Source organism: Girardinichthys multiradiatus, chromosome 20 (genome assembly GCF_021462225.1).
Source record: "Girardinichthys multiradiatus isolate DD_20200921_A chromosome 20, DD_fGirMul_XY1, whole genome shotgun sequence".
Taxonomy (NCBI): Eukaryota; Metazoa; Chordata; class Actinopteri; order Cyprinodontiformes; family Goodeidae; genus Girardinichthys; species Girardinichthys multiradiatus.
The window spans coordinates 28,955,010-28,982,757 of NC_061812.1; the positions used below are offsets into that span (position 1 = coordinate 28,955,010).

Below are 27,748 nucleotides of genomic sequence, written 5' to 3' on the forward strand. Positions count from 1 at the left end.
TTACACACCACTGAGTTTAGAGAACAAATTCTTAGCACTTAACCCCAGGAATAGAGTCATATATGTTAGGCCTAAGCTGTATATTAAGGTGCTGTTTGATTCCTGTTCATGTTTAGGCCAAAGGTTACAGTGACAAATAATAAACACAAGATGTTTTCATCTCTTAAAGCCATCATTCTCAAACTATAATAGAAGCAGCGCTAGTGTTATCTAACCTGCCCCTAAGTGTATTTTTGGCCTAAACTATTTTCAGAGTAAACCCCATTCACTGTTATGTAGAGTTAATAAGCAGAAATGAACTAAAAGATGAGTCATTTAAAGCACACCGATCCTTCCTTCAAACAAAAAGTACTCAACAGAGGAGTGCTGTAAAGAGTATTAAAAAATTCCCCGAACAAACAGGAGTAGACAGCAGTGAAGCAAGAACAAGTACTAGTGGCTACTTATTTACCTCTAAAGGTTAATCTTGGGGTTAGATCTGGGAATGAGTCCCAGTCTAATTTATCCATGCTCCATTTGCAAGTGGGAAAACCAGATATGCTAATAAACTAACTACAAGCAAATCAAGGTGTGTTTTTTGCATTTATTTATTCAAACTCCACCGCAACATGTTTAATAAAAGAGGTTGCAAAAAGCTCTGTTGGTAAAATAATTATTAAATAAGCTGATAAAAAGATAAATAAAATGTTTATTAAAGCAGCCAAAATGTAAACATGTTTACATTTTCCACAAGCAGCAGCTATTTTGGATTTAGAAGTCATTGTTGTTGAGAAACCTGTGAATGTTCTGCATGGAATTTCAATTTGATTACTTTTTATCTATTTTCCCAACACAGAACTTTGAAAATTCATCCCGTAAGGACAAATAAAAAGCGCAAAATAATATGAACTGTAAACCAAAAATGAAATGCCAATGATAAGAACATTTTCTCTAACTATGCTACTCTGTATATAATAAACATATTTTTCCCCAGTATTGAACAACTGACTATGTACATCATAATTCGAAAGAAAAACAAGCATGGCTAAAGCTGTGCTAAGTTAAAAACTATAGATTGTGTTTTCTTTGACACTGTAGATTTTTTCATCTCAGTCATTAACTTACTCATCTTACATTTTTGAAGTTTGGTGGAAACTGAGTCAGGAGAGAGCAGGACAGAGATGAAATAAGCCATAACAAAACTGATTCACTGTTCCTGTGGTTTGTAGCACAGAAAACCAGGGTGGGCATGTGCAAAGTATACCTCCATATCATAGTTTTTTAACAAAGCCTGAACATCTAATCTATACATATACTCTGTATGGTTTTTAAAAATCTCTCTCTTCAGAATTTTGTTTTTGTCAGTTTGCATATGGACAGAAGGTGCAAATGAAGTAGAAAGGCTCCGTTTTCAAAATATATCTGGGTTAGTGTAGATAAGATCTCAATGGACAGTTCAGAATTTTGGAAATTAGGTTTTCAAAAAATGTTGTGAACAGTTCATATTTTATCTGCAATTCATGGGTCTTTTGGCACCTTTGTTTAGTATAAATTCAGATTAGGAGAACCCAGTTGATGAAGATAATAGATCCATAGAGATCCATAGAGATTAGCAGTACAGCGAATTTTGACCGGTCTAAAACATTTCCAATATCAAATATGTCATAGCAGTTTATTAGACTGCTGTATACTGTTGTGATGTCTGCATTGGGTGATTATTTACAAAGAAGGTGATAATTATTTACATGGAAAATGAAAGAAATGAGGTGTTGGTCAGAATACGTACATCAAAAAGTACAAAAGCGTGGAAAGTAACAAACACTATTCTACACTATAAAAGTAAACACTATCCAACCTCCATTTCCTGTGTAACTATTCACCTGCTTTCTTGTATTTTCTTTCCTTGTGACTAACCAAGACAGTAGAAGTCTGCTTTGGTCTTGGCCCCACTTAGACTAGCTCCTAGCTTCAACTTCCAGTACCAACAAATCTGGATCTATACTAAATAAAGACCCCAGACGAGTTACTGCAGGTGAAATATCAACTGCTTAAAACATTTTAACAGAACCTCACTTTAGAAAATTTGGGCATTAAAGCTTTAGTCCATCAACCAGATTCGTGTGCTTAAAACATTTTAAATGGCATAAGTTTGATCTGAAGTTCTCAGCTAATCAAGAAATTTGTGATCACATTTTATTTTCATCCATGTAAAGAACAGCAGTGTGGAACATTAAACTTCTCTTTTCACATTATGCCTTGTATGAGCTGAGTCTCATATAAGGCATATGCCTAATAAGAGCTGAGTCTACACAGTGCAGTAGACTCAGCTCATGTGAGTCACGTTAACCAGTAGGTTTTGGACCCTTGCATTATGAGTTATTTGCTTTTTCTCTTCAGTTAACACTGCTGCCTCCTTAACAGGGACAGTCAAATCACTCATCTAAAGTTTTATTACTTCAGGCCTCTTTGGTTTCAGTCCCTCTGCCCAGTGTTAACAAAGCCCTGCCTGTCAAAACTAAAAGGCAGAAAACATGCTTGATCAGCACTGGGGTGACCTAGAGGACAAGCTGTGGATCCTCCTCTTGCTTTACATCAACCCTCAAGCATCTTACAATCTAATGAAATCTCATCACAAACCAAACCAATCATATTCACAGTTTTGCAATGAACTCTTGAAAAATGTTAGTGACATCAAGTGCAACCTGATAACATATGTGCATGCAGAGCCTCTGAGAATGTTTTTGTAAATTATCAGTTCCTTGTTTACCTAACTTGATATAAACTCCTACTTAACATCATGTAAACTCTGATACCCCCGTCAACCAAAGGAAAAATTCTCCCGGACATTGCAGTGTAAGTTAAGCAAGCAGGGATTTCTGTCCTTCTACCTTCCCTGTTGCAACAAGTTAAAATTAGAGCTGAGAAAGACTTTTCACTTTCTCAGCTGTGCCGTCAAACAGTGACCTGCACAGGGTCCGAAGAATTTACTCTTTAAGTGAAAATTTAAATAAACAAAGCTCTGTGGCCCTAGAAGGCTTTAGATAAATGTCTATATGAAAGCCTCAGTTTTTATGATGTTCCTTACACGATGCTCCATCTGTGGATTGTTCCACAAATCTTCTCCCTTCAGGTACAGCTTCCCTTTTCAAAAATACACATCCCATGGGTTATGATCATAAAGCTGCAAACTGACCCCTGCAAATAAAATTAAATGTTCTGAATCAATGTGTAGACATGCTGCTACTTTGGAGGAGGTGTTACCTCTAGCAAAGAGATTGTTAAATTATAAACATGTTGACCATGAAAGCTAAAAACATTTTGAAATCATTGTTTCATACAGGATAACCTCTTGTCATCCTTTATTTGTCCAAGTGCTTAAAAACAGATCCATACCATAATACTTTTCTTCAATCTTGGAAATCTTGGGAAAAAAAGCTGTTAAAGGCTAAACAAAATGGAGACTAATATAGTTACAACCTTCAGCAGAACAACAACCCTAAACACGCAGCCATAGCTACAATGGAAACGTTTATATACAAGCACATTGATGTGTTAGCATGGTCCAAGCAAAGTCCAGAACTAAATCCAAAACAGGTTATATGACAAGACTTGGAAAATATGTGAAAGCCCTCTGCATCCAATCTAATGGAGCTTTTTTACAAATAAAAATTTGTGAAAATCTTAAATGTGCAACGCTGGTAGAGGCAGACCCCAAAAGACTTGCAGATGCAGTTAACTCAAAAGGTGGTTCTACAACATTTTACTCAAGGGCTCTACGTACGAAAGCACGTCATACTTTTACAGATTTTATTTGCAAAAGCAGTTGTTTCATTTTCAATCTGCACTACAATTAGGCACTACTTTGCCTTGGCCTACCAGTTGAAATCCTAATCCAATTCACTGAAGTTTGTGGTTGCATTGTAACAAAATTAGGAAAAGTTGATACTTTTGCAAGGCACTGTAAGCAGTCAAAGCTTTCATACCTCTGAGTTGAAGCGTATTTGACAAACGTTGCAGGAGATTATTGGCCTCTTTATCCTCACAATTGGTGGCCCGAATGTGTGTGTCATCACAGCCTTCTGGACGGGGTCCATCTGAGAAGAGACACAAGCCAGAGGTCACATCAAAAACTCTGCAGCACAAGAAATGAGCAACAGACGTCACTGTTTATTCTTCCGATGCAGTATATAGAGGTTCGGCTTAGTAAAGGTGGATGACAGTAAAAAGAGTGAAGGTGAATGACAGGGGAAGCTGCCGCAGAGGAGAAATACTGGAAGATGTTAAGGAGTTGGGAGAAATGAAGATGGAGTGGAGATTAAATGTTGACAAAAAAGTGTCTGTTGCCTCAGCAGGAGAGTTTTTGGATGACATTTAAACACTTTAATTCACATTAGAGTCAAAACGTTTTAATTACAAGCTCCCTAACCCAATCAGTTCTTGGTAATAATACTTAATTTATTAAAGGTTTTTTATCATTTTACTTTATTATCCAAAAAAGTAGTAATTGTTCTTTAAAAAATTGAGATAAATGGTATTCAAAATAAAATTCAGCCTTGTAAATGAGTTTACAAGAAATGTGCACATAGAAAAAGCTAAAATAATTCAACAGTGGGATGAAACAAATGCAGAGAATGTAAAGGCATGCACATTTCTTTAATATCATATTCCAAATTTAAAACATTGTGCTATAACCTAAAATTAAACCATCTAACCCAGTCATTTCCAAATCAAGCACATATATGTGGCGTGTCATTTTCATTGAAGGTTTATCCTGCCCAACCTTTTCAGATGGTTGCCGTTGACTTGTTTGACCTCCCTGTCCTGTTTGTGGGGTTTGAAAAACCACAGAGCTGGGTGTTGCCTTGGTTAAACATCCAAGATTACACTGAGGTTTTACTCAGCCTGTCATCTCCTGCTCACACTGAATGCATGTTGCTATATTAGATCTTTTACACCACAATGCTTCAGGCAGCAGCGTCAACTGTGTAATTGGTCTGAACTCTGGAATCTTGGTTTAATGAGTTTTTAAAAGTTTTTAAACGAGCCTCGTTTTAACCGAGCTAATGCAGTTGTGTTATTTACACCTGTGCTTGTATAAAACAGGAAAAATTGACATAATTCATAGTTTATAGTAATGTTATCTACAGTAATTGATGGAGCTGGTAGTCTGTCCAAATTACCCTTCAGTCGGTCTGTTTTTTCATGTAGAGACTTGTAACAAGCCTAGATTTGTTTGTCTCTGTGCGAACACATTGAGAGCAAGAACACATCCAACGCACTGACGACAATGTTTAATAGATTTTATTTGACAGTTATAGACAAACATAAAGTAGTACATAATCTAAGTGGATGGAAAATGATACATGGTTTTCAAAACAAATAAAGGTTGGTATGACTTGTATTCCAATCCTTTGAGTCAATGCTTTCCAAATACAGTTACAAGTCTTTTTGTTTGTGTTGCCACCAGTATTGCCCATTTTTCTTAGCAAATTTAGCTCAAGCTCAGTCAGGTTGGATGGTCAGCATCAAAATTACCTCTAGATTCTCAACTGGATTTTGGTCTGGATGTTGACTGGGTCACTCTAATATGTAAAGCAGTTAGATCTAAACCTGTGTATTGTTCTTTAGAACATGGGTTGTAAGGTTAGTGTCATTATCTTGCTGAAAGGTGAAACTCTGACTAGCTTTTATTTCCCTGCCGAAGAAAAGCATCCCCACAACATAATGCTGCCGCCACCCTGTTTCAATATGTGGATGATGCATTCATGTTTATGTGCAGTGTTAGTTTCCACCACATGAAGTGTTTTCCATGTAGGCCAAATAGTTAAATTATGCTCTTATATGTGTGGTGTGAATACTTTTGTAAGGCACTGGTGCTGCATTTGTGTTTTTATGCAGCTTTAGTATGTGTAGGTAGGGGAGAAAATACATATTCAATTTGTTAGTTTTGTCCACAGTCTGATTGATGTTTTCTGTGTTGCATCTCCTTACTGCATTTCTTTGGCCACCTGTTCTTGTCAGGATCTCCATCTGTGCTCCTGTTCCCACTGTTACGACCTCATTAACTTATTTTATCTACTCCCTGTCTCCTCTTTCACTCCTTCATACACTGGAGCTTTTGTTGATCCCGCACTCCATACTACTCTCCTTGTTTCACATACCTGGCAGTTTTTTCACTACATAGAGCTTTGTTTGGTTGCAATTACGTAGCTTTAGCTGTTTCTAAATTAATTCTAAATTAAATAACATTTAACACAGATATTACTGCACTAGCACCTTAAACCTTTAGTCTTTCCCTGTCTACTTCTTAGGTAACGAACCAAACCTTTTGCATTTACTCTCTTCTTTGCTCTCTTTAAGAGTCAGTTCAGAGTAATTCAGTTTGTGAGAACTCATCTGACTCAAATGGTCTGCTTCTTCAAAGCTTTTTACTTTTGCACATTTAAAAATCAATTCAATAATATTCAGCACTAAATATTGAGCCAATAATTACTACATTAATATAATAACTGTGAAGTACAATAATGGAAATAGATGATTAAAAATAATAAAATGAAAATAGAGAAAACAAATATAACAAGCTTGCACGACACTAACCTGCTAAGCATGAATGACACATGTTTTAAGCCTTAATTAATATTGGTCTGGGTAACTCTTATTCGTTGAAGGTAGAATAGCTGTTACAATGGTTCTAAACAGTTTGATCAAAAAGGCCTTGGTTTTTGTAAGAAACAAATCTTAATCAGATGTTATACGACTAACCAAAGAAATAGAGACAGCTACAGCAATAGCTACCCAAAAGTTCCTTTTAAATAGACCTTTACTGTACAAAAACTGAAAGTATTTGTGCCTTTTTTAATAATATATTTTTTTTAAACTAAGGATCCTCTTGTTTTTCACAGATTTGACAAATAAAAATCCATACTGGTTGTACAGGAAAATATTTAAGTCCAGGTTTGGCCATTCTGAATTATATATTGTGCTTTTTAAAACTGATCTTTCTTTTTTTTAAAGTTTTGAAAATGCTGTTTTGTTTTTTTAATATATGATAAAGGTTCCATAAATCTAAAAGAATCACTGTTTATTGTTGAATTATAATGTTGAGGTCTGATCAATCTAAAGTATGATTTTGATCTGCAGATAGAAAGTCCAGAATCCCTAAAAACAATGACATAGCTGTTGCACCAACTTAGACCCCAACTTGAGCTTCATCTGCCACACTGGTGAACAGCGTTTTCATCATGCACACCACATGACGGTGGCTGGATGAGCATTGACTGGATATAAAAATAAACAATAGAAAATTCTTTCAGCTGACATTCTTGAGGGTTTCCAGAAACATACACTTCATTTTGTCAAGATAAGTAATTGTAACCTGGATATCATTAGCTTTCTTGTCTTAAGTTAATTAGAGAAATTATTCAGGGGCTCAGTTATGGTTGTTCTTAGCTTTTGTATCCACTGTGTAGCTTTTGTTTAAGAAAAATCAGCGGTCCCAACTCTACAATCCTGGGACTGTTAAGAAAATAACCCAATGTGACAGAGAAGTATTTGAAAAACTGACAATTCTACTTTGTATAAATGTTTGTCTCCAAACAGAGCTATAGCTGTACCTACAAACATAATCAAGGTAACTGAAAGTTTTTTTTTGCCAATTTGTACTTTTCAAATTTCATTTATTTCCTGCGACCGCTAAAGCCAAACCTAAGAATAGTTGCTACATTTAAAAAAAGTGGCTGAGGTTATCTGTCTCTAGCTGGCAACAAAAATGTAGACTGGTGTAAAATTTTTTTCTGTGCAAAGAGAGTGGTTTGAATCAAAGTGCTCTGACATCATTGGTCCCCCTGACAGTTTACAGTGAAGCAGGTTAAATCACAATGCTTCGCAGGGGTCAGTTTGTCTGAGTGCAGGCAGATGAGAACATTGATCAAATGTTTATGCATCTCTGTTTGTGATTAGCCTGACCTCCACATGAAACCCAATCTCGAAATGAAAAGGAGCCGCAGAAAATGCTGACTGTGGAGAACACAGTCTGTGCCTCTTATTCAATTGATTAGCTGTAACTCATTTCATTGCACCAAACCACTCGGCTGTGCATCTTTTCAGCTACGCTGAAACTGGTTGTGCTGAATAAAAAAAACAACTGTCACCTCATCATTTTAGATAACGCAGTGCACTATAAGATAATATGGGCTTAATTGTCCCAGTGGGGAAATCTGTCTTGGTATAAATAAAACATAAACACAACAATGGACATAACTGTGAACTATGCACCTCTAATACGTTTGCTCTCAAGAGCAAGTGAAGAGCTAGTAATACAAACAAAAGGGGACAGTCTCTGTGTATTTATTTTAACCTAAGTGCAGAGGGACAAAGGAATGTTTGAAGCAATTACTGCGTCTCTAGGGAACCATTTACTGCCAGCCTGAAGCATGAATCTCATACTCTGAATTAAACCACATGGGTAAGAACTAACATTATTTTAAACCTGTTTTTAAACCTGTCTATGGCTTATAGGAAAAATACCTAAAGACTGGTACTTTGGCAACTCATAGAATTTGATTATCTGCATAATTCAGGTGATCTCAATAAGTTTGAGTAGTACAGGATAGCTAACACACCTCTGATGAAGTCATAAATTGGTAGTCATGGGTTCCCAGACATATTTCATCCTAAGTTATTGATGACTAGGGTGTAACGAGATTTCTAGTACTTTCTTGTTGATGTTTAAGTTTACCTATAATGACCTGAGCCTGAGTGCTTTGAGCTTGAAACGTTATTGTATCTGTTTGAGACTCTTACAGTAAAGCAGGAAGGAGTTCTTCAGTAGTTGCCCGATGGTGCAACAAAGTTGACTGATGTCAAATATACTGATTATTAGACTGGAAAAGAGGATGGTATTGTCTGGTACTCTTCTAAATTGGTTCAGATCTTATTTGGCAGATGGGACTACTTTGTGTCATTTGCCAATTATAAATTTGAGCAAAGAAAAATCACATGTGGGGCTCCTCAAGGTTCCCTTCTCGGGCATCTATAATTCAATATACTCCAGCTCAGATTATGGATTAAAACAACATATCTTCAGATATGTCAGTTGATGACACACAGCTATATATTTCTGTGTCTAAACATGACCACGGTCTATAAGAGTGACTGAATATGCATAATATAAATGAATCGATTGGTTTTAGGTCCCAAAAATACTAGGCTAGATATCGGTATGATATTTTTTTCAGAAGGCTAGAATGATATAATTCTGTCTTTACAGCAATATTTGTTCCGTTCGTAAAATCAAAAGAGCTATTTTTCTAATGTTTTAGGCAAAGGGTTTCATGAGACATGCATGAAAACCACAATACGTAGACTTGTTAAACATAGCATTTACTGTTCTACAGTGATTACACATTCTTTAAAACACAGTTGTGCTCCATGACCACTCTTTCTAAAAATAAAAAATAACAACATGGTTTCCTAGTTTCCTCTAGGCTGTTGCCAAGAATTCATCTGGGTTCATAACTAGATGTATTGTTACACACCTGTTGTTCAAGATTAATAAGAAAACAATCATACAACTTGATGACACTAAGCTTATATAGGCAGTGGTGGTTGTAGAACAAATTTGCCAGGGTGGGGCCAATGATTTTTCATGGGCGCACAGAACAAAAGAATAAAAACAAAAACAAAACACGGCAGTGTTTCATCATTTAATATAGTCAGTGAACTAAGTAAGTGAACCACAGAGTCACTTGCGGCTCTGGAGTGCCAGGTGGCAGACCTCTGATCTAGCAGATGAAAACTGTGATCCTATCTCAATACGACTCAAGCTAAACAAGCAACACCTTAATTTTTAATTCACTGTTAAAGTAAAACTGTAAAGGTAAGAAATAAAGTTGGTTCAAGGGACCAATCAGTTACAATTTCTTTGCTAGTGGATGTCATCATCAAGAAATCCATCCAGGGTTTCCGCTGCATGTAATTGAAATAAAATAGAATAAAAGCTGCCACACCTTCAGAATAAAGTGTTTTTTTTTAAATACATTTTTAAATAAAATGTACTTTATTTTGAAAAACTAACACAGCTGGCTCCTTCCTGCCTGTGAAAGAATTCCACATCCTCCGTTCCTGCTCTGTTCCGTTCCGACCGACGGAGCAACTTTGTTGATATGTTATTTAATGAGAATGGTTCCACATTCTACGTCACTACTTGTCACTGTTGACAGACCCGCTCTCCGTTGTTCTCCGTCAAATTACGGAACAACTCCAATTTTCTGTTCCATTCCGGTCTGTCTTTCTCCGGCTGGGTCAACCAATGTACCTTTTGCGCATGCTTTCTCTGGGCTCTAAGGAACTAGAGCGGACATATGTTTCATTTCAATGACAGTAATGTAGTTAATTAATATAAATTTTACAAGGCAGCCAACCACCACGATTCAAAAAATTCCTAGAGGAAACCCTGCCATCCATCCATTTTCTATAGCCGCTTCTTTAATTCTGGGTCATGGGGGAGCTGGTGCCTATCTCCAGCAGTCTATTGGCAAGAGTTGGGGTACACCCTGGAGAGGTCGTCAGTCCATCGCAAACAACCATGTACACACCCATTCACACCTAAGGGCAATTTAGAGAGACCAATTAAACTAAGTCATGTTTTTGGACTTTGGGAGGAAGCCAGAGTACACAGAGAGAACCAAGTGTGGGGAGAACATGAAAACTCTATGCAAAAAGACCCCCGGCCAGGAGTCGAACTGAGGACCTTATTGCTTCAAGGCAACAGTGCTACCCTGATAAGAAATACATTTTGGATTATGTACAGGGGCCATACCAAGGGCCGGGATCAGTTCTACAGGGGCATTAGCCCCTGTTGGCCCCTATCTAGATTTGCCCATGCAGTCAAGATAAATGGAGGGCTTTAAACTCAACTGAAACTAATGTCAGTTCTTGCATGAATTGTGCCCAGGGCTCAAGTTTTAAATAATCTATTATTGATGTAGAATAATTGAGTCCAGATTTGACCAGTCTTTATGTTGCAGTTGTCACCTTTTTCAATCTAAGCTGGTCATAATGCCAAAAAAGCATGGATAATGTTCTTTCTTTTGTTTTTACAAATAGCAAAAAGGCTCAGTTCTGTGTAGAATACCCTAATTTAGGTTTGTCTAGTCAAAGTATTTTAGATTTCATACTAGAGATACTCTAAGATTCCACATTCCTTAAAAAAAGACAAATTTAATTAAGCACTGAATGTCTGAGATAGATACCAACTTTAGTGCATAGTGAACAGTACGGCCTAATCTTGTTGCGTGACATGCATCTTATTTGTACTCAGAAATCTGGTTTTCTGAGTTCCAGTAGAATTGACAACAAGAACGACCCTGAAGCTGGATTTCCTACAGGCAAAGTCTAAGGTGTAAAATATTTAGTAGGACTTCTGATGGTTTGGTTCTCATGTAACCAGAGATGCACATAATGTACAACCTGTCGTGAGGCGACATCTTTGGACTACGTTGTGGTTTTATGTTTTGACTTTAGTTTGGTTTTATAGTCATGGTTGTTTGTTTATTTCCTGCCTCCTAGTGTTTGTTGTTTTCTCTCCCTTCGCTCCTAGTTCTTTTAGTAGTTTATTTTCTATTATTTGTTATGGTTTTCTTATGACTATTATTATATTCATTGTATTCTAGTTTCCTTGTCTTTCTTGTAGTTTTTAGTTTAGTTTCCCTTTTAGTATATCTGTGTTTATTTATGTTTAAATAGTTGTTCACCTGCGCTCTTTGTTTACTAGTTTATTTTCTCTGTTCCTTTTCGTCCTGGCTCCCTTTCTGTGGTTTAGGTTTTGTTTATTTTCGGTCAGAGTTTCTTTATGGGTTCTTTGTTAATTATTAGGTTTTGGTGTTTCTTTTATTCCCTTTAGTTTCTCAGTTTGCTTTAATTAATGATTATTCTAGGTTCTTATGTTTCTTTTGGTTTATTATCTTCGTCCATAGTTTTGCTTTGATCTGTTTTCCCTGAGTTTTGTTATTTATAGTTTCGTTTTTGTAGTCAGGTTCCTTTGGTTATGTTACTGTCTAGCTTCCCTCATGTTTTCCCCCCTGGATTTATGTTATGGTTTAGCTCTCGTGTTTTGTTTTGTTTCTAGCCTTGTCACCTTAGCAACTATTCACTTTCCCTCAGTTCTCTACAGCCTGGTCCACACCTGAATTTCATCTCCCCTGATTTCCTATCTCTCATTCTCATTGGTCCATACTCCACTTCCCTCTGTTCATAAGCTCTCTGTTCTTGTTTGTTCCTGGCTGGTTCCTTCCGTTCGAATCCCCGTTCATATCTCCTTTCACCTACCTTTGTCTATGTACTTTGCTTACTATATTCCTGCAGTATCAACTTTGTAAGTTTTTGGATTTCTTGTATCTGCAGGGATTTTGCTTTTTGAACTTCTCTTTGAATAAAAGAAGAAGACTTATTTAAACATGCAGCTGCCGAGCTCTTGTCTGTGCTTTGGTCACTCTAAACCTCAGAACGCGACACAACCTCTATTTGTGAATGTGTTCCCTGAGTTTTTAAGAACTTAAAATGGAGAGAAATACATTGTTTTCAGTTTAGTTAGAACCACAACAATTAACTTTCTGTTTTGTTCTGTGCTTGTCTCAAAAGTGGAGCCCATTTGCAGTAGAAACTTTCTTCAAGACACAGTTGCATTCAGTGTAGAAGGGATGTGTATTCAGCCCTTTCTGTCCATTTCATAGTCATTAATCTATATGGTAATATAGGATCACAGGATTCACACCAAATGCTTTCTAGTCCATGAAGACATCTCTGTCACTGCCTTGATTTGTGTCTTAAGTAACAGCACAGCTTTAAAGGCACACCATGGATGCTGTGTGTACACAATGCTCATGCTGGTGTGTGAGAACTCACTGCATTAAAGTTGTGGAAGAGGCCGATGCTGGCCGGGTGAGGCGACTCTAGGGGAAACTGGAGGAAAGGTTTCATGTCCAGGGGTGGTGGGAGGACAGGTGGGTTCCTGAGGAAGGCAGGGACCGGCGTCGGTCGGTTTACACTTCCTGTGGTAGATGATGAAGAAAAAAAAAAACACATTAGATGGTTACAAAGTAAAAAAAAAATAAATCAATGAATCAAAATCTCATAATAGGTCAGATCTGAGTTTCTAAGAACTAAAGCAGGCTGAGAATCCCCTTCCGTCTTTGATGAAATGATCAATATTGTTGTTGATGTCTATTGTAAATAGAAAGGTTTAGCTAACACACAACCAAAAGGTTCATTCAAAATATCACAGCATTTATACTAAATATAGCTGAACTAGACTGATTTAATTGGAGACTGACTGACAGAAGTGCAAATGAAAAGCACATTTTATACAGCTATGTCAACAAGTGTTGCTGGGAAACATTGTGAGAAACTCTTCAAGGTAAAACTCCAACTTTGCAATCGTTCGCATTTATTCAGGGTTCCAAAGAAGTCTGGAAAACTATGTAAGAATGGAAACAGAAAACATAGCTTGGAAAAATATTTGCATTTCCAGACATCATTTCCTGTCCTACTCCATCCATCTATCCATCCATCCATCCATCCATCCTAGCTTTTAATGGTTAAATTCAGTGTGAGGTCTTATATAAAGTAAATATTGAACTGATAACTGCTCATCAGAATTTTTTCCAAACTAATGAAGCTTTGTTCACTTATAAAAACAGACGATCAATGCAAAACCAGATAGAAACCATTCTGTTTTTCTACTTATGTGTTTAAAAGGAGACTCCACTTCTCCACTTTTTTCAAGACGCACTCCATCATCGTCTCCATGATTTTCCAGCATTGAGCACCTCTTCCCACCCACACCACTCATCTCTCTGCGCCTCTTGCTGCCTGTACTCTCTGTAGTAGCTCTGCAGCAGTAAATGCCTGCTTTTGAGGAGTCTGCTGTGATGGGCAGGAGGGCTAAGCTTCTTAAGCTCCACAGCTGGGGTGCTGCAGATATCAGTCTATACTCAGATTCTCCCTCTGTAGCTTTCTCTTTCTCTCTCTCTCTCTCTCTCTCTCTCCAAGCAGTTTTCATTTCATGGTCCCTTGCTCTGCCTGCCTCTGGGTCCCTCACTCACCTTCTTCCTCCAGCACCAATTCTTGTTTTTTCTTCATCTTCATATTTTCTTCCCTTGTTTCACAGGTGTTCCAATGTTTATTTTTTTGCTTTAGAAGATGATCAGCCAAAGAAAGTAGTGTAACATTTTCTGTGGTAATAGATAGCTAGCAATGTTTATCTCCACCATTTCATGCTGAATGCTCAACAGTTTGTTCAGTTTCTAGACAAAAGCTGGCAGTTTTAAAGGCAGACGCCTTGAATTGATGCACATACAAAACAAGCAAAACTGCTATAGTATGAAATGCATAAAGTCAAATTTATTTCTAAAGCACATTTAAAATACAGCTGTTGACCAAATTGCTGTATATTTGAAATATTCAAATAACATAGAAACATAGGGCAAATAACAAAATTTTATGTAAGAAGTAACATAAATAAATGCAGTGGAACTCATTCTGATTTAAAAGCCAGAAAGTAAAAGCCAGCTTTTAAGGGTCTAAAGGTGCAGCTGTCACCTCAGGAGCAGAAATTATTTAATTTGGTGATTTTGTTTCAGACCTAGGAATGGCATTGTAACCAAGTTCAATCTGTTCTTGGGAAAAGTAAATGAAAAATCTAGGATTTGTTTTTTCCTCACTATGTGTATGGCTGAATTATTTTTAAACTTAGGCCCATTGAGCCAACATGGTGCTCTAAGCAGCTGCATAGTCCACTAGACCTCAGGCCAACTTTGGTACAGATATTCTCACTTGTATTTGGAAACTTTTACTCAGGCTGTTTTTCATAACAATGTTGTTCAGACAGTAGCAGAAGAAATAATATGAAAGTCTGAATTACACACACTATCCCACAGCTCATCTCTAAACCACCCACAGCAAAGTTCAGGTTCAGAAAGTGGCAGTGTTTAAACACTTCAGTTTACACTCATCTACTAAAATAAAAATACAAATCTTCAGTAAAAACATTATTTGATTTGCCTGTTGCAAAACCCTGGAAGAGTTGTGATATTTTATGTTTTTTATTGCTGAATTGACAAATTAAAAATATCTGATAAAAAAAAAACTGAAACTGCAGCAACGATAGACTAAACACTTAGCCAGTAGAGAACAATGTCAGTGTGACTCATTCAGTTCAGTTCAACTTAGTTAAATTTATTTAGGTGGTGTCAACCACCTAACTAACAAATCATAGCTCAGTAAAACATTATTAGTATAGCGTCTTTCATACAACCTCTTGAACCAGAAAGAGAATAGAGCCCCCAAGATCATCTAAGGAAGCCCAGACAATTGTATTGATTCATTCACTTTGAAGCAATTCTTTGCATCATTCATGTTCAACAATGAAAAGGTTGAACTATCCATCCATTGTCTTTGTCCTTGCAGGGTTACCGGGGCTTACTGTATCCCCTGTGGTCAAATGGACATGGGTACAACCTGGGTCTGTTGCCAGTCTGTCATAGGGTGACAAAGTCTGACAAAGGGTGACTACTATGCACACATGCTGTCACACCTAAGAATAATTTAGAGAGGTAGAATTAACCCAACGTGCATGTTTTTGATTGTGTGTAAGGGCTGGAGTACCTGGAAAGAAACGATAAAAGATTATAGCTTCAAACCCAGGACTCAACTGTGCATACATTGGACTGTAGACTACAGCTTATCAGGATGCTAAAAAACACTGTGAAACATTTGTACTCAAAGCCTTAGGTATGATGAGAAAATGAAATACAAGATGACCAGGATATTTCCATTTTTTCCCATCTTTCAGCAATCATTTACATTTCATTTCCAGTTTCTAGCACCAGTCCAGTTTCCTTTCTAATACTTTTTGCTCCACATGGTCCCAGATTGATCCAATAAACAACAAGATTTTATGTGCAATAACTAATGTTACATAACACATGAATGATGGGCATTGTTAAAGAATGACAACTATTGAACCGTTTGTCTTTCATAAAACCATTCAAATCTGCAGAACCAGAAACGCCAGCAGGTGAATCAATACCAACATTGTATGTTGACTGATGACAAAATCTCATTTTTTATCAGGGGCACCATTATTTAGATGATGCCCTGGTGAAGGCAGGCCTTGCTGTGTAGCTTTAAGTTAGTAACACATTATTCTGTGGGGTTTGGCAGATTTATTATGTACTTCAGCATAATGCAGGGCAATTTGATAACGTCCAGCTTCTATCAGTCTCTGTGCTGCTCTGTCCCTAACTGTCTGCTTTCTATAGCAGGGACTGAATCTTTTACAATGACAAGCAAATATTACACACATACAGTTCAATCATGAAGAGCAGACATGTGAGAATAATTTTAACCTTTTGAACATTTTTAGGCAGGCCACATTGATGTTATATTAACCTGTATATGACCTTCAACCACTTAGAGTAAGTGTTGTTGGTGCGTGGGTGTTTGTGTTTGTGGGTGAGCATGTGTAGAAATGTGTGCTTGTATTGAGTGGGTGCAAGTTTGTGACCTGGAAGCCCCCCCATGGCCCCGTCAGAGACCCCCAGGCCATTCCCGCATCCCCAGTCCCTGCCAAAATGGCGTAGGCTCTGAGGCAGGAGCCAGGGGACCACGCCATGCCCCAAGAACACAGCTTACCCCCTTCGTGGTGTTTGTGTGTGTCCACTGCTTGTTGACAGCAGAATCTCCTCCACCTCAACACCAAAGCTCTAAATATCTCTAGTGCATTAAAATTGAGGTGCAGGATGGGGCCAAATATAGCAGAGGGGGGCCACTGCATGGTGCTCCTCCCATGCCCACAAGACCCATTGTTCCACACCCCAAGACTACTGCTGTGTGGTGTTGCACATGCGACAGAGGAGGGGTTGGTCACCAAGGCACCAGCATGATTCCCCCCTTGGGGGCCAGCTCCCCAACTGGCCTCCTCTTGTCCCACCAGCATCCACACCAGTCCAGCGTCGACCAAGGCGAGAGACTCCCCAGAGATCCCCAAAAACACCACGAGGTAGCCTCCACAGAGCAGCCATCCCCCTTAGCAGGAGCAGTTCAGGAGAACCTGGGCCTGGCAAGCAAGCCAGCCTACCACCAGAGATCTGCACCTGCAGGCACCTTGCAGGCCCCTGCAGGTGCTCAGATCTTTCTTAGAGATAGATGGGTACACATGATACCATTTAAAATTAGGGCTGCAAGATGAATTTTGATTTTTTTTTCTCATCCCAAGGTACAAATTATACATAGAGTATCTATCAGTATCAAATATATACAGATTAAGTCAGATAGTTACATATGCTGTATAAAAAGATGCACAACGTTTGTTATCCACTTTCTGACATTATATCACACATTTCTTTCTGTTTTATGTCAGTAAATATTACAAAATTTTGTTCTATTTGCTAAATGCTAAACAATGACAATGTGATTTTTTTTGTTTGTTTTGTTTACAAGTACCTATGTATTTGAAAGAACAATTGAACTGGGTGGTAAATATCTCAGTTTAATCTAAAACTGCATTCAGACAGTTAGACAATAATGTCTCAGCTGTGAGGATTAATACTGGCATCATCACTGTTTCCTTTCTGGTTAATGAAGCTTATTCCAGACACGCTTCTGGTAAATCTGCAACTCATTTTACGCTACATTACAAGTGAAAGGTCACAGCCCATCTTCTATTATAAATCTCTATTTAAGATGCAGACACTTACACTAAAGGGATGTTCTTTACAGTGCCACGTTCTGCACCATCGCAGAACCGCAATGGTGTGTGTGCAAGCATGGCAGCGTTATCCCCCCTGACCTACCCTGCTTCTGAGTGATTTACAATGACATCAGATAAGCGAACGGCGTGACTTCAGCAGCAAACATGCCGGGAGGGGGTAGGAGCATTGATTGGACACATTCTGAGGAGCGTTAAAGTGTTAAAGAGCTGCCAAACTCAATAAATCCAGGCACCAGTATCTACAGCTCCTTCACCTCACTAAAATGGATGCCATCTTACTGACTTTCCTTTTTCTAATGCAAATGTTTGGGTGATAAAAAGATCAATGCCTGTGTAATAGCTTGTTGAATTTTTTGGTAAGCTGTGATCAAAGAGTGTTTGGTCAGAAATTAAGAGAAAACTAAAGAAAAACAGATTTCTAGATTTCCCAAACCACATTGCATACACACACAGGCATGGACGATCGAATAAGATGTGACTAAGGCCTCCTAAATTGGCAATTCATTTAGCCAATTTGGGTTAATGATCATAGAGGTAATGCCAATGCCAGAGACGTCCTCTGAGCCTCTTTGTATTCACTTCTGTCTCTGTGCTCTACAATGGCTTCAGGTTGGACACTTTGCGATATGTTGTCTGCCAAAATGAAATGTGATTTGAACCAGAAACACTGTGGTATTTGCCAATGGAAAAGAAAAAAACCGAATTTCAGCCGCCTTTGGTTATAGGCCTGCCAGCTCGACAATGCCAGCAGTGGCACATCTGCATCTAAGTGGCCTGCTGTGCAAAGATGACTCTGAAATGAGTTTGTGGTGGATTAGCTTCCCCCCTTACAAAATGTCCAGCTTACTGTCACTGCAGCAGGGTGGGAGTGAGTCTGTTAACCAGAAATCCACCATGTGACGATTCTGTTAGTTTTTCCAAAATGTGTGCATAAAAATAAAAATTGTGCAAAAAGATTTGATTGCACCTTTTGGTGGCAGATGGCATCATTTGTAGGTTTGTGATTTATGACTCTTGATTTTAGTTTTGCTGCAGCAATGCTGGGCTGTTCAGTGCCACAAATTTGACAGAGCTGATATTTATAACCCCTGCTTTGCAAAATAAGTGCTCTAAAGTATTTGTAACACCAACCCATCTCTTTCACGTGGTGTAAATGAAATGCAGCTGTGTTTGAGGCTCCTAACCTTTCGCAGTGGAAGATGGCTCTGTCTCAATGTCGCATGCTGCAACTGCGAAGGACTGAGCATGAAATCCAATTTACTGCAGCTCAGCTTACCCTCAAGACAGAGGCAGCTATTTCAACCTAGGCGGGGGATGGACGACCATGTGCAAGCTCTTTGCAAACACAACCACACACAAACCTTTGGAATCTGACTAAAGGATGCTTTAAAAAGAGTAACTTATGTGCTCTGGGGTGATAAATGTTGAGTTGTTCTGTGTGAGATTGGAACGGTGAGGAAAGAGCAGGGTGAAGAGGGAAGCTGAGTGCCATTGAAGGAGAACGCATTTGATACCAGACTGCACTTTGTTTTAATGATAGATGCACTGCACTCCAGTAGCCTGACTGAAATGCCGGCTCCCAGAGAACTCTCAGAAGTCCTCTTTCGCAGAAAATGTGTGCCTGTGTGTGTCTACTGTGTGCTCACAAGATTAGCCAGTCCATTTTCTAGTCGACTTTCTGATTTTATGCAGAATTCGTAATTAAAGATTTGTTTTTCTATTTTACCCTGACGTATTTTTACACAGCTTTCGTGATCATTTTTTTTAGATAGCCTGTTCTGAATATTCTATTCTTTGTCATTTTCTTGTTATGAAGAATCATTAGGTTGTACAAACTGGTCATTCAGGACCTGGAGATGAGAAGCAGGAGCGGGCCGAGACATAATAATGGTATGTTGAGTGGCTGGAATCAACCGAGCGAGGAAAAGAGGTCTGGACAAGGAGGGGGAGATGAGGTGGAATGAGAGGGAACGCATGTGAAGAGAGAGGGGGAGGAGGGAGCTGCATGTTTCGAGGTGAGTCCAAGGTGAGCGGCGCAGGTAAAGCAGGCTGTTAACCTGCAGGTTAATGTACAGAACACCAGCTGCTTTAAAGACAGCCAGTCCCTGGTGTGCCTTTTTAAAGAACAACATGTCAAAATGGACAAAACCTCAGTCTAACCTTTGTTTGTCATGTCCGCCATACAGTGTAATACATGCATGAACTATTAGGTTTTTTTCTGGTTTTGTTCCACTTAGCCAGAACTGGTTTCATGTTTCCATTGATAGTGCTGTAAACAAGCATTTACCCACTTACAGATTTCTTCTGTTTTTGCTTTGTGGTCACCCTTAAATATTTTAGATAGTTATTTTAATGTAAGATAAGGATAACCTGAGTAAATACAAAATGCCGTTTTCAAATTCAGATCTAATTTGTTAGGTGGGACAATTATCCAAAACAACAGGCCTGAGTGCTGCCTGACTTGTAGCAATAAAAAATTAATTAAGCAGTGAGGAGATGCAGTGAACTAAAATATCACAAAAAGTAGCGCATCATGCCCTAATCTCAAGAAACAAAGTCACGGGCATCAATCAGTCTGGCAAATGTTACAAAAGGCTTTGAGACTCACCCAGGAAATCATGAAGGAACCCAGAACTGCCAGCATCACTTGCTTAAGTAAATTTCAATTTTCATGATTCAACAATATAAAAAAGAGGCTGGGGAAAAATAACATCCATGGCCAAGCCCTGACACATATTTATCAAAACACATCTTGATGATCCCCAAGATTTTTTTGAAAATATTCTTTCAACTAATAAGCCAAAACTAGAACTTTATGGAATGTTCGCATCCTGTCTCATCTGACGTAAAACTAACAGCATTTCAGACAAACAATATCCTACCGAAAGTCAAACAGGAAAGAAACTGTGAAAGAGCAGAAGACAAGGTATAAACCAAGAGAACCTCATCTGGCTAACCATTAGCTGCTATCAACACTAAAGTTCGCATCTGCTTCACAGATTCCTAATGGTAACAAACTAAATGGCTTGTAGGAACTCTGCACTGCACTTCAGAGTGTAAAAACACTCACATTGTTCAAACCTGAACTGGATTGTTTCACACTAAAACTAGAGACTTTTAAAAACCATTTCACATTCATGAAACCTTTATTCTTTTGTGAAACACTAAATACTAATCACCAGATAGTAGTTTTTAAACGGTGCAACCGTTACTGTTTTGGTGAAAACAAGTATATTTGGATTCTAAGTTTCTCAAAGATTTTGTTAAAATCTCATCCTTTTTTCCATGACCCAATAGTTATCCTCTTATCTAATTAGCCGGAGGTATTACACCTCTAGTAACCATGCAGTTTTGCTGAAAGAAATATAATAGGAAGAAAGCAAAAGTCCATGCATATTATTTTTTTGATCTATAAACCAGGGTTTTTCATTAACAATCTGTTTTTCACTGTTTGCAATGACTTTGAGAGTGAAGGAGAGACTGTATTGGCAGCTGCAACTCACTGTGTCATGTGACATGACCTGCATGCTGTGCACAAACATCTTTCCACGTGAGAAAGAGCTTTGCATAGACCATTTCAAACTCTTACTCATTGATTTGTAAGATGTTCAATGGCAAATGATGAGTTCATAAAGCAGGAAATCAATGTTTTATGTAAGTTTAGATTCACTCCAACAACACAAATGATCAAGGGGTTTTCTTCAAGAACAAAGTAAAGACACAGGCCTTATTTTTCACAGTTATTTTCTGTCAGTTGGCCCGAGGCAAGAAATTAACCCAGCTCTTGCTTTGGTCCACCAGATCAGCAGCGTGCCTCCAACAATGAAAATGATTTAAGAGGATACTTAAAAGGATTTAAATTTTCCTGGAGTAGAATAACATTTTGTACATTCAGCTAAACAAATTAAGGATGTAAGCTTTGATGAACTGATGAATTATCAATTGTTTTTAACTTTCTACATTTTTCCCATAAACTGCTAAAATAAAAGCAAAACTAAAACAGGAGGAACACCAACTTGAAGATCTTAAAATTCCCTGACTGAGCTGAATGATCAAGAAAAACAACAATGGGGAAACCTTCCTGCAGTTTTTTCCTCAGCACGTGGAAGTTCAAGCTCCCAAAGAGCCAATTTATTTTGAGGACTAAAAATGTTCTTTTTGAAATATAGGTGCACTATCCCGACTTTCATTGTTGCATTAAATTCAGCTTTTGTACTTTATGTTTATTCAATTGTTTTTTACTTAATAAATAAATAAATAAATGAGCACCCAGGTGCCACATGTTGAAGTGTCCTTGGGCAAGACACAGTAAACCCTACGTTGCCTACTGACCAGCGAACGTGTGTAGATGGGTTATGGTGACCCACTGAGTAAAGGGCAGTGTTCCCACACAGTCTGGAAAAAGATGGGATTTGATCAAAAGTATGGGAAGAGATTTTTATTTCCTAACTGTGTTCTCAATCTTATTCTGTAAAAGTTGCATCCATCCATGCTTTATTTATGTCTGTTCATCCATCCAGTCTTTTGCAGCTTCTATATTCAAAGTCTGATCTCTATAGAAATATTCTCCATAAATTCATAATGAACGTTTGTTTAAATGGGCTACATAAGGAATGACAAAGCTCTGAATTGGGGCCTGGAAAAGTATGCAAATGTGACATTAAATGTATTGGAACCCTGAAAAGTACTTTGAGAGGTCAGTGTGACTAGAAAAGTAGGGTATAAGTTCAGAACATTTACTATATATTGGTAAGTATGCAGACCAGGTTTTGAGTGGTGCAGTTTGCAGGAATTGGTACTTAGGTCCCCAGAAAAGAAGGAAGCCTCATTGATGCATTAGACTATTACCAGCTCTTGATGGAGTTTGACAGAGGTTAAATTTTTGTTTTGCATGAGGCAGCGTGGTTGTGTTGTGCGCTTGCATGTGGTTGCTATTGTGCACCCACAGCTCCAAAGCCACTGTAAAACCTATACCTTCCAAATGCCTGGCAATTTCACTGCAATACCACCTCGCCTCATTCATACCACAATATCAACCCATAATAAACTCTGTTAAGTGCTGGTAATGCTGTTTAGTTGGTTTAATTAGTTGGTGATAATCATTGTTTTGACTCACTGTAAGACAGACGACGCCTCTAACAAATCATCCGATTCAAGATGCCGACACTTATGCCTTCTGCATCACAGGTTTGTGGTGGACCAAATTATCGAAACCTACTGTTTCTTCTGGGTGCTTTACTTTTTCTATTGTGGAGCACATTTGATAATAAGGTGGGTGCTGATTAATGAGTTAAAAACAGAGAAGGAACCCTTATCAAATCATACTTAATGGTCTCATAAGACCTTCAACTGTCTGTGTTTACTGTAGTAATGCAGCTTTTTAATTACATCCAGTTTTACTGATGTAATCATAACTGGCTGCCACAAAAAAGGCTTGTATACATCTTACGCGCTGGCATTTAAAAAAAGTTAAAACATCCCAAATATTTTGGTGTTATGTTTTTCTCAGATTATTACATAAAATTTTGCAGATTAAAGCAAACAGACGCTTCCTTTGTCAGAAAGCCACATAGAGAAAAGAGAGAGCTAGAGCTCCACCATGTCAACACAACTACCAGCACCGCATTATTATTTCTTTTGTCACACTATCCACACACCTGCTGGGAACAGCAGAACAGCTCTTATCTGTAGATATGAACCTATAGAAACCTGGGAGTGTAAGTTAGAATGGGCATACATTAATACTGCACACAAAAGAAACCATGTGTGCAAAAAGAGCAAATAATGGCTCTGGATAAATAGAGCACACACAATGGCAGTAAGCAATCCCATAAGTGTAGAACAAAACAAATAATTACAGAATGAATTTGTAAGCTTACCTGAGTATACATTTTGTGTGTGTTTTTATCTAAAGGGGCCATTTTGAAGCAACACTCAATGTAATGGAAAATTCAGAAAGAAAATTATGCTGCCATTGGTTTTAAACTTTCTCATCATCTTCCTAAAAAGTGATAAATAAAGGTGGAGGTTTTCCCTCTGGCTGCAGCAGAGCTGCACCAGCTTTCAGCGGTTTTTGCTGCATTTACATGTGTGTAAACATGGCCCTTGTCAGTTAATGTCACATGACACCTTGTCAAAGACGGCAAACAAAAGAGGATGTTGACAAGCGTTTTTGCTGTGACAACACAGCGACAGGGTGCGAGATAAAATGATCAACTGCTTTTTTACTCAAAGTAATTTTCAGGTCCAGTCATCCACAAGTTTTTCTGATTTGCAAATATTTCTTGGGTGGTTAATAAATCATAATTTATTTTAAATAATTCAGTTCAAATCTTTGAATTATGGGTCTACTAGAGTAGTTTGATCCACATCCAACTTCAGATATACAACTTCTTATGTGGGAAACTTCCCACATATATTTTCCTCTTCTTTTTCTCTAATTGGCTGTCCAGTCCTTGTACTTGACCTTGAAAACCCACTCTGTAATTAGAAAATCAGGAAAGCAGACAAGTGGAGAAACTAATATGAAGCCTTTAAAGGGCAATGCACACCAGCACCATCAGATGTGCATTATAAAGTGTGGTCGACGCTCGATGCTCCGAGGACTGGTACCCAGCCATCCTTTTTCACCCTTTTCTATTCAGGAGCGTTGATGCTGGCTGTATTGTAGGTCTGGCTGTACATTTCGTTTAGAGTGGTTGATCTGCTGGAAGGTGAACCTCTGCCCCAGGTTCAACTCTTCTGCAGTCTATAACAGGTTTTCTTCCAGTGTTTACCTTTTTTCTTCTATTTAGCAACATCCATTTGCCTTTTTTCATGTGTTTCTTGTGTTTCTACATTGCTTGTGGCAAACTACAAAAAGGTTTAGTTTTCTTTCAACAATTACTTCTGTATTGCCAGTCTTTCCTGAAGACCAGCTCCTGTTTAAAAACCCAACCCTGCCCCATACCCTAACCCTGTTTTGAGCGTCTCCAAATCTTTATCCAAAAGATTTTAGGGGTTCACTGACATTTTCTAACAAACATCTATGGTCTTAAAAGAACAGCTGCATTTAAATTGAAATAAAATGACACTTACGTCACTTCTGTGTACTAATAAGGTGATGATTAGGCAAGTGGTTGCACTCAATTCAGTTTAGAGATATCAGAGTAAAATCCAAATACATCTGTATTGTTTGTCTTCAGCCTCCAACCCCCACCTCAGCAACCAAATCAACATTAATGATTTGTTACCATGAAGGCTAAAGTGAAGACACATCTAATGATCCATCTTTTATTTATGGTCTGTGGTATTTGTAGTCTTTTGATTTGACCTTCACTTATCTGACTTTGAGCAGCTTGTCATGTCTTCGCACTTATTTCAAGCTTCCCAGACGCCTGAAATGCAAGCCAGTCGGTCAGACATGCAGGGTGACGGGCGCATTTCTCCAATTTAAATGTCAATACTTTTCACCCTTCATTGCATCGCCCTGATCTAAAGGTCACACTGTTTATCAGGGGCGGCATGTACGTTTGATTCTTTCAGAGGACATTTATGATAGGGGGAAATGTTTGTTTGAAATGTCCGTGTGCTGGTTGTACAGTATATAGAGAAACACACACAGAAACACAAGGTTTATGCAATCTGTGACACAGAGAGAGAGAGAAAGAGAGAGGGAAAGAGACACTGGCTTAGTAAGCCATGATGCAAGCAATGAAGTTTTACATACTGCTGAGTGAGGTCTTTGCATCAGACTAGTGGAAGCCTCGGCTCACTTTTAAATAAATAAGCACCCCTGGGTCTGAAATATTCATCATAAAAAAATCACACAAGAGTTACAAAACCGTGCTCCACGTTCCTGTGCATCAAGGGAGCCTGCTTTAGCACAAATCTCTCAGTCTCAACCTTTTTTCTACATTTTCCTTTCATTAAAAAATTAGATAGATGAGGACAGATTAGCAGAATGACAAGAACAACATAACGATGGTGTAAACAGAGGAATAGAGGACTTGTGCTCATCTCACCATCTTTGCAGTCAATGTTATTGATGCTATTTTGGTGCCTGCGTCTAACTCTCTGCCTAAAAGGCAAATAAAGCAGTGTATGGACTTCCACCTACCATTGTTGTCAGGTTCATGAGTTTGTGTGTTCAGAGTTTATAATACACGTAGAGTTAAAGCCTCCGCACCGGGAAGGGGATTACCACAAGCTGGAGCTTAAAGTCAGATCACAGGAAGACCCAAGCAGGGCTGAGAGAAAGCAAATATTCAGTGAGCGAAAACCTACGTGGAACAAGGTCACTGCAGTTAATCAAATTTACTGAGAAGCTACATGTTGAAATCATTATTACTGTTATTAGTAAATTGACAAGATGAGATAGAGTGAGACGCCTTGTTGTAACTGCATCACAAAATATAGGCTTTATGCTCAAAATTGGGGTTGAGATTGTTTCACTGCAGGACATTAAATATTGTCAGTACAGTGACAAATATATTGATGATTAAATCTACTATACAAAAGCCAACTAATCTCCATTCATGTGTGTATAATTATAAATTTCTTTCCCAACTATTGCAAGTCAAGTTTTGATGTAGAAGCATATAGTGTGTGTAAAAGCCCTGATGAAATGTCAGGTTTTGTGATGTCATAAAATCAAACCAAAATCCACCTATAATGTGACTCTATTATTAAACTGAAAAACAAACAAATGTGTTGCAGGGAAAATGGTTGCATAAGTACCTAATACTTGCCTTAAGCACCTTTTGATTTAGTTTCAGCAATCAGTTTTCTTGAGTTTACACCTGCAAACAATTATACAGAATCTACTCAATCATAAATAACACCCAGCTGTGCTGGGATGATCTTTCTGACATTATCTCATTTGCTTCCTTTAGTTAAAGCCATTATTCTCAGTGAAGGATCAAACCAATCTCATTGTACAAAGGTATCAGTCAGGATAAGGGTCCAAAAAGAGCCAACAAATGGCAACAACTAAGAAGCCGCAGAAATTTCTGGTTTGTGCTGGTTTTGTTCTACATTTTGCATCAATGGCATGTACTCTAGATATCTAGAGTAAATAGTAGGGTTCAAAGACAGCAGTCTTCTCTTCAAAGGAAACCATCCAGCTTTGACTAAAATCTACCAAAAACATCGTGGGAAAACCTGTTATGATCTGATGGAACTGGACTTTTGTTATAGTTGTTAAAATCATTATCAATGTTACTAACATCAATGTTATCGCCATCTACAGGCAAAGACTAGGCATTACAGCATTTCGTTCTTCCATATTTTGTTAGAATGATGTATATTTTTGGAAATATTTATACAAATCCTACTCAGATAACACAGTAATTCAATAACTCAATGATATCATTACACAATCTGATGCTGCATTATGCAGACTCTCTGTTTGGATTTAACGTCAACAGAATGATTGAAGATAACCCGGGTGGCTAGGAATTTCATCTATTTTCTGAATAGTTTACATAATTATTATTATTAAACTTTCATCCCAAGATGATATGGCAGTCATTTTGTATGGAAGAATTATGAGGATAATGTTAATCCCTCTGCTCTGACAAGTTAGCAGACTGCACATCCTATACTCTCTACCCCAATACATGTGCACTATACAAATATAAGCGATGCACTTACTTCATACACATAAAAGGATATGACATTACACAAAACGCGACATTCTTTATGTTTAGATCCATGTAAAACTGGGTTCTAGTCATGGCGACATACATGGCAACATAAGGATATTGTCACAGCAGCTCTAGGTACTTAAAATGGAAAACAGCTCATTTCATTTATCAAAAGAAAAAAAAAAAAAAAACGACTAAGAAACACGGCTTTGTAAAAGAGCATTTTGTAATAATAATCCTGTTTGGCATATTTGGTGTAATACCGTCGACCAATAATAGGTGTTTTTCTGGTATTTATTTTCTACATTTTGGGCTGAAAAGATATATCTTGATCTCATGAGAAATTTCCTCCAGAATATAACACAGCCTATAA

The 27,748-nt window shown here is 38.0% G+C and overlaps 1 protein-coding gene across 2 annotated transcripts in view; it reads right to left on the minus strand.

Annotated features, from left to right (window-relative positions):
* The window catches only part of LOC124856185 (zinc finger protein 385A-like), a 56,899-nt gene that overhangs the window by 17,467 nt on the left and 11,684 nt on the right, over positions 1-27,748 (minus strand). For both annotated transcript variants that reach the window (XM_047346450.1, XM_047346451.1), the window contains exons 2-3: positions 12,883-13,028; positions 3,963-4,073 (exon numbers count right to left, since the gene is read on the minus strand). In XM_047346450.1, the coding sequence (XP_047202406.1) occupies positions 3,963-4,073; positions 12,883-13,028 (257 nt within the window). The remainder of the gene's footprint in view (positions 1-3,962; positions 4,074-12,882; positions 13,029-27,748) is intronic.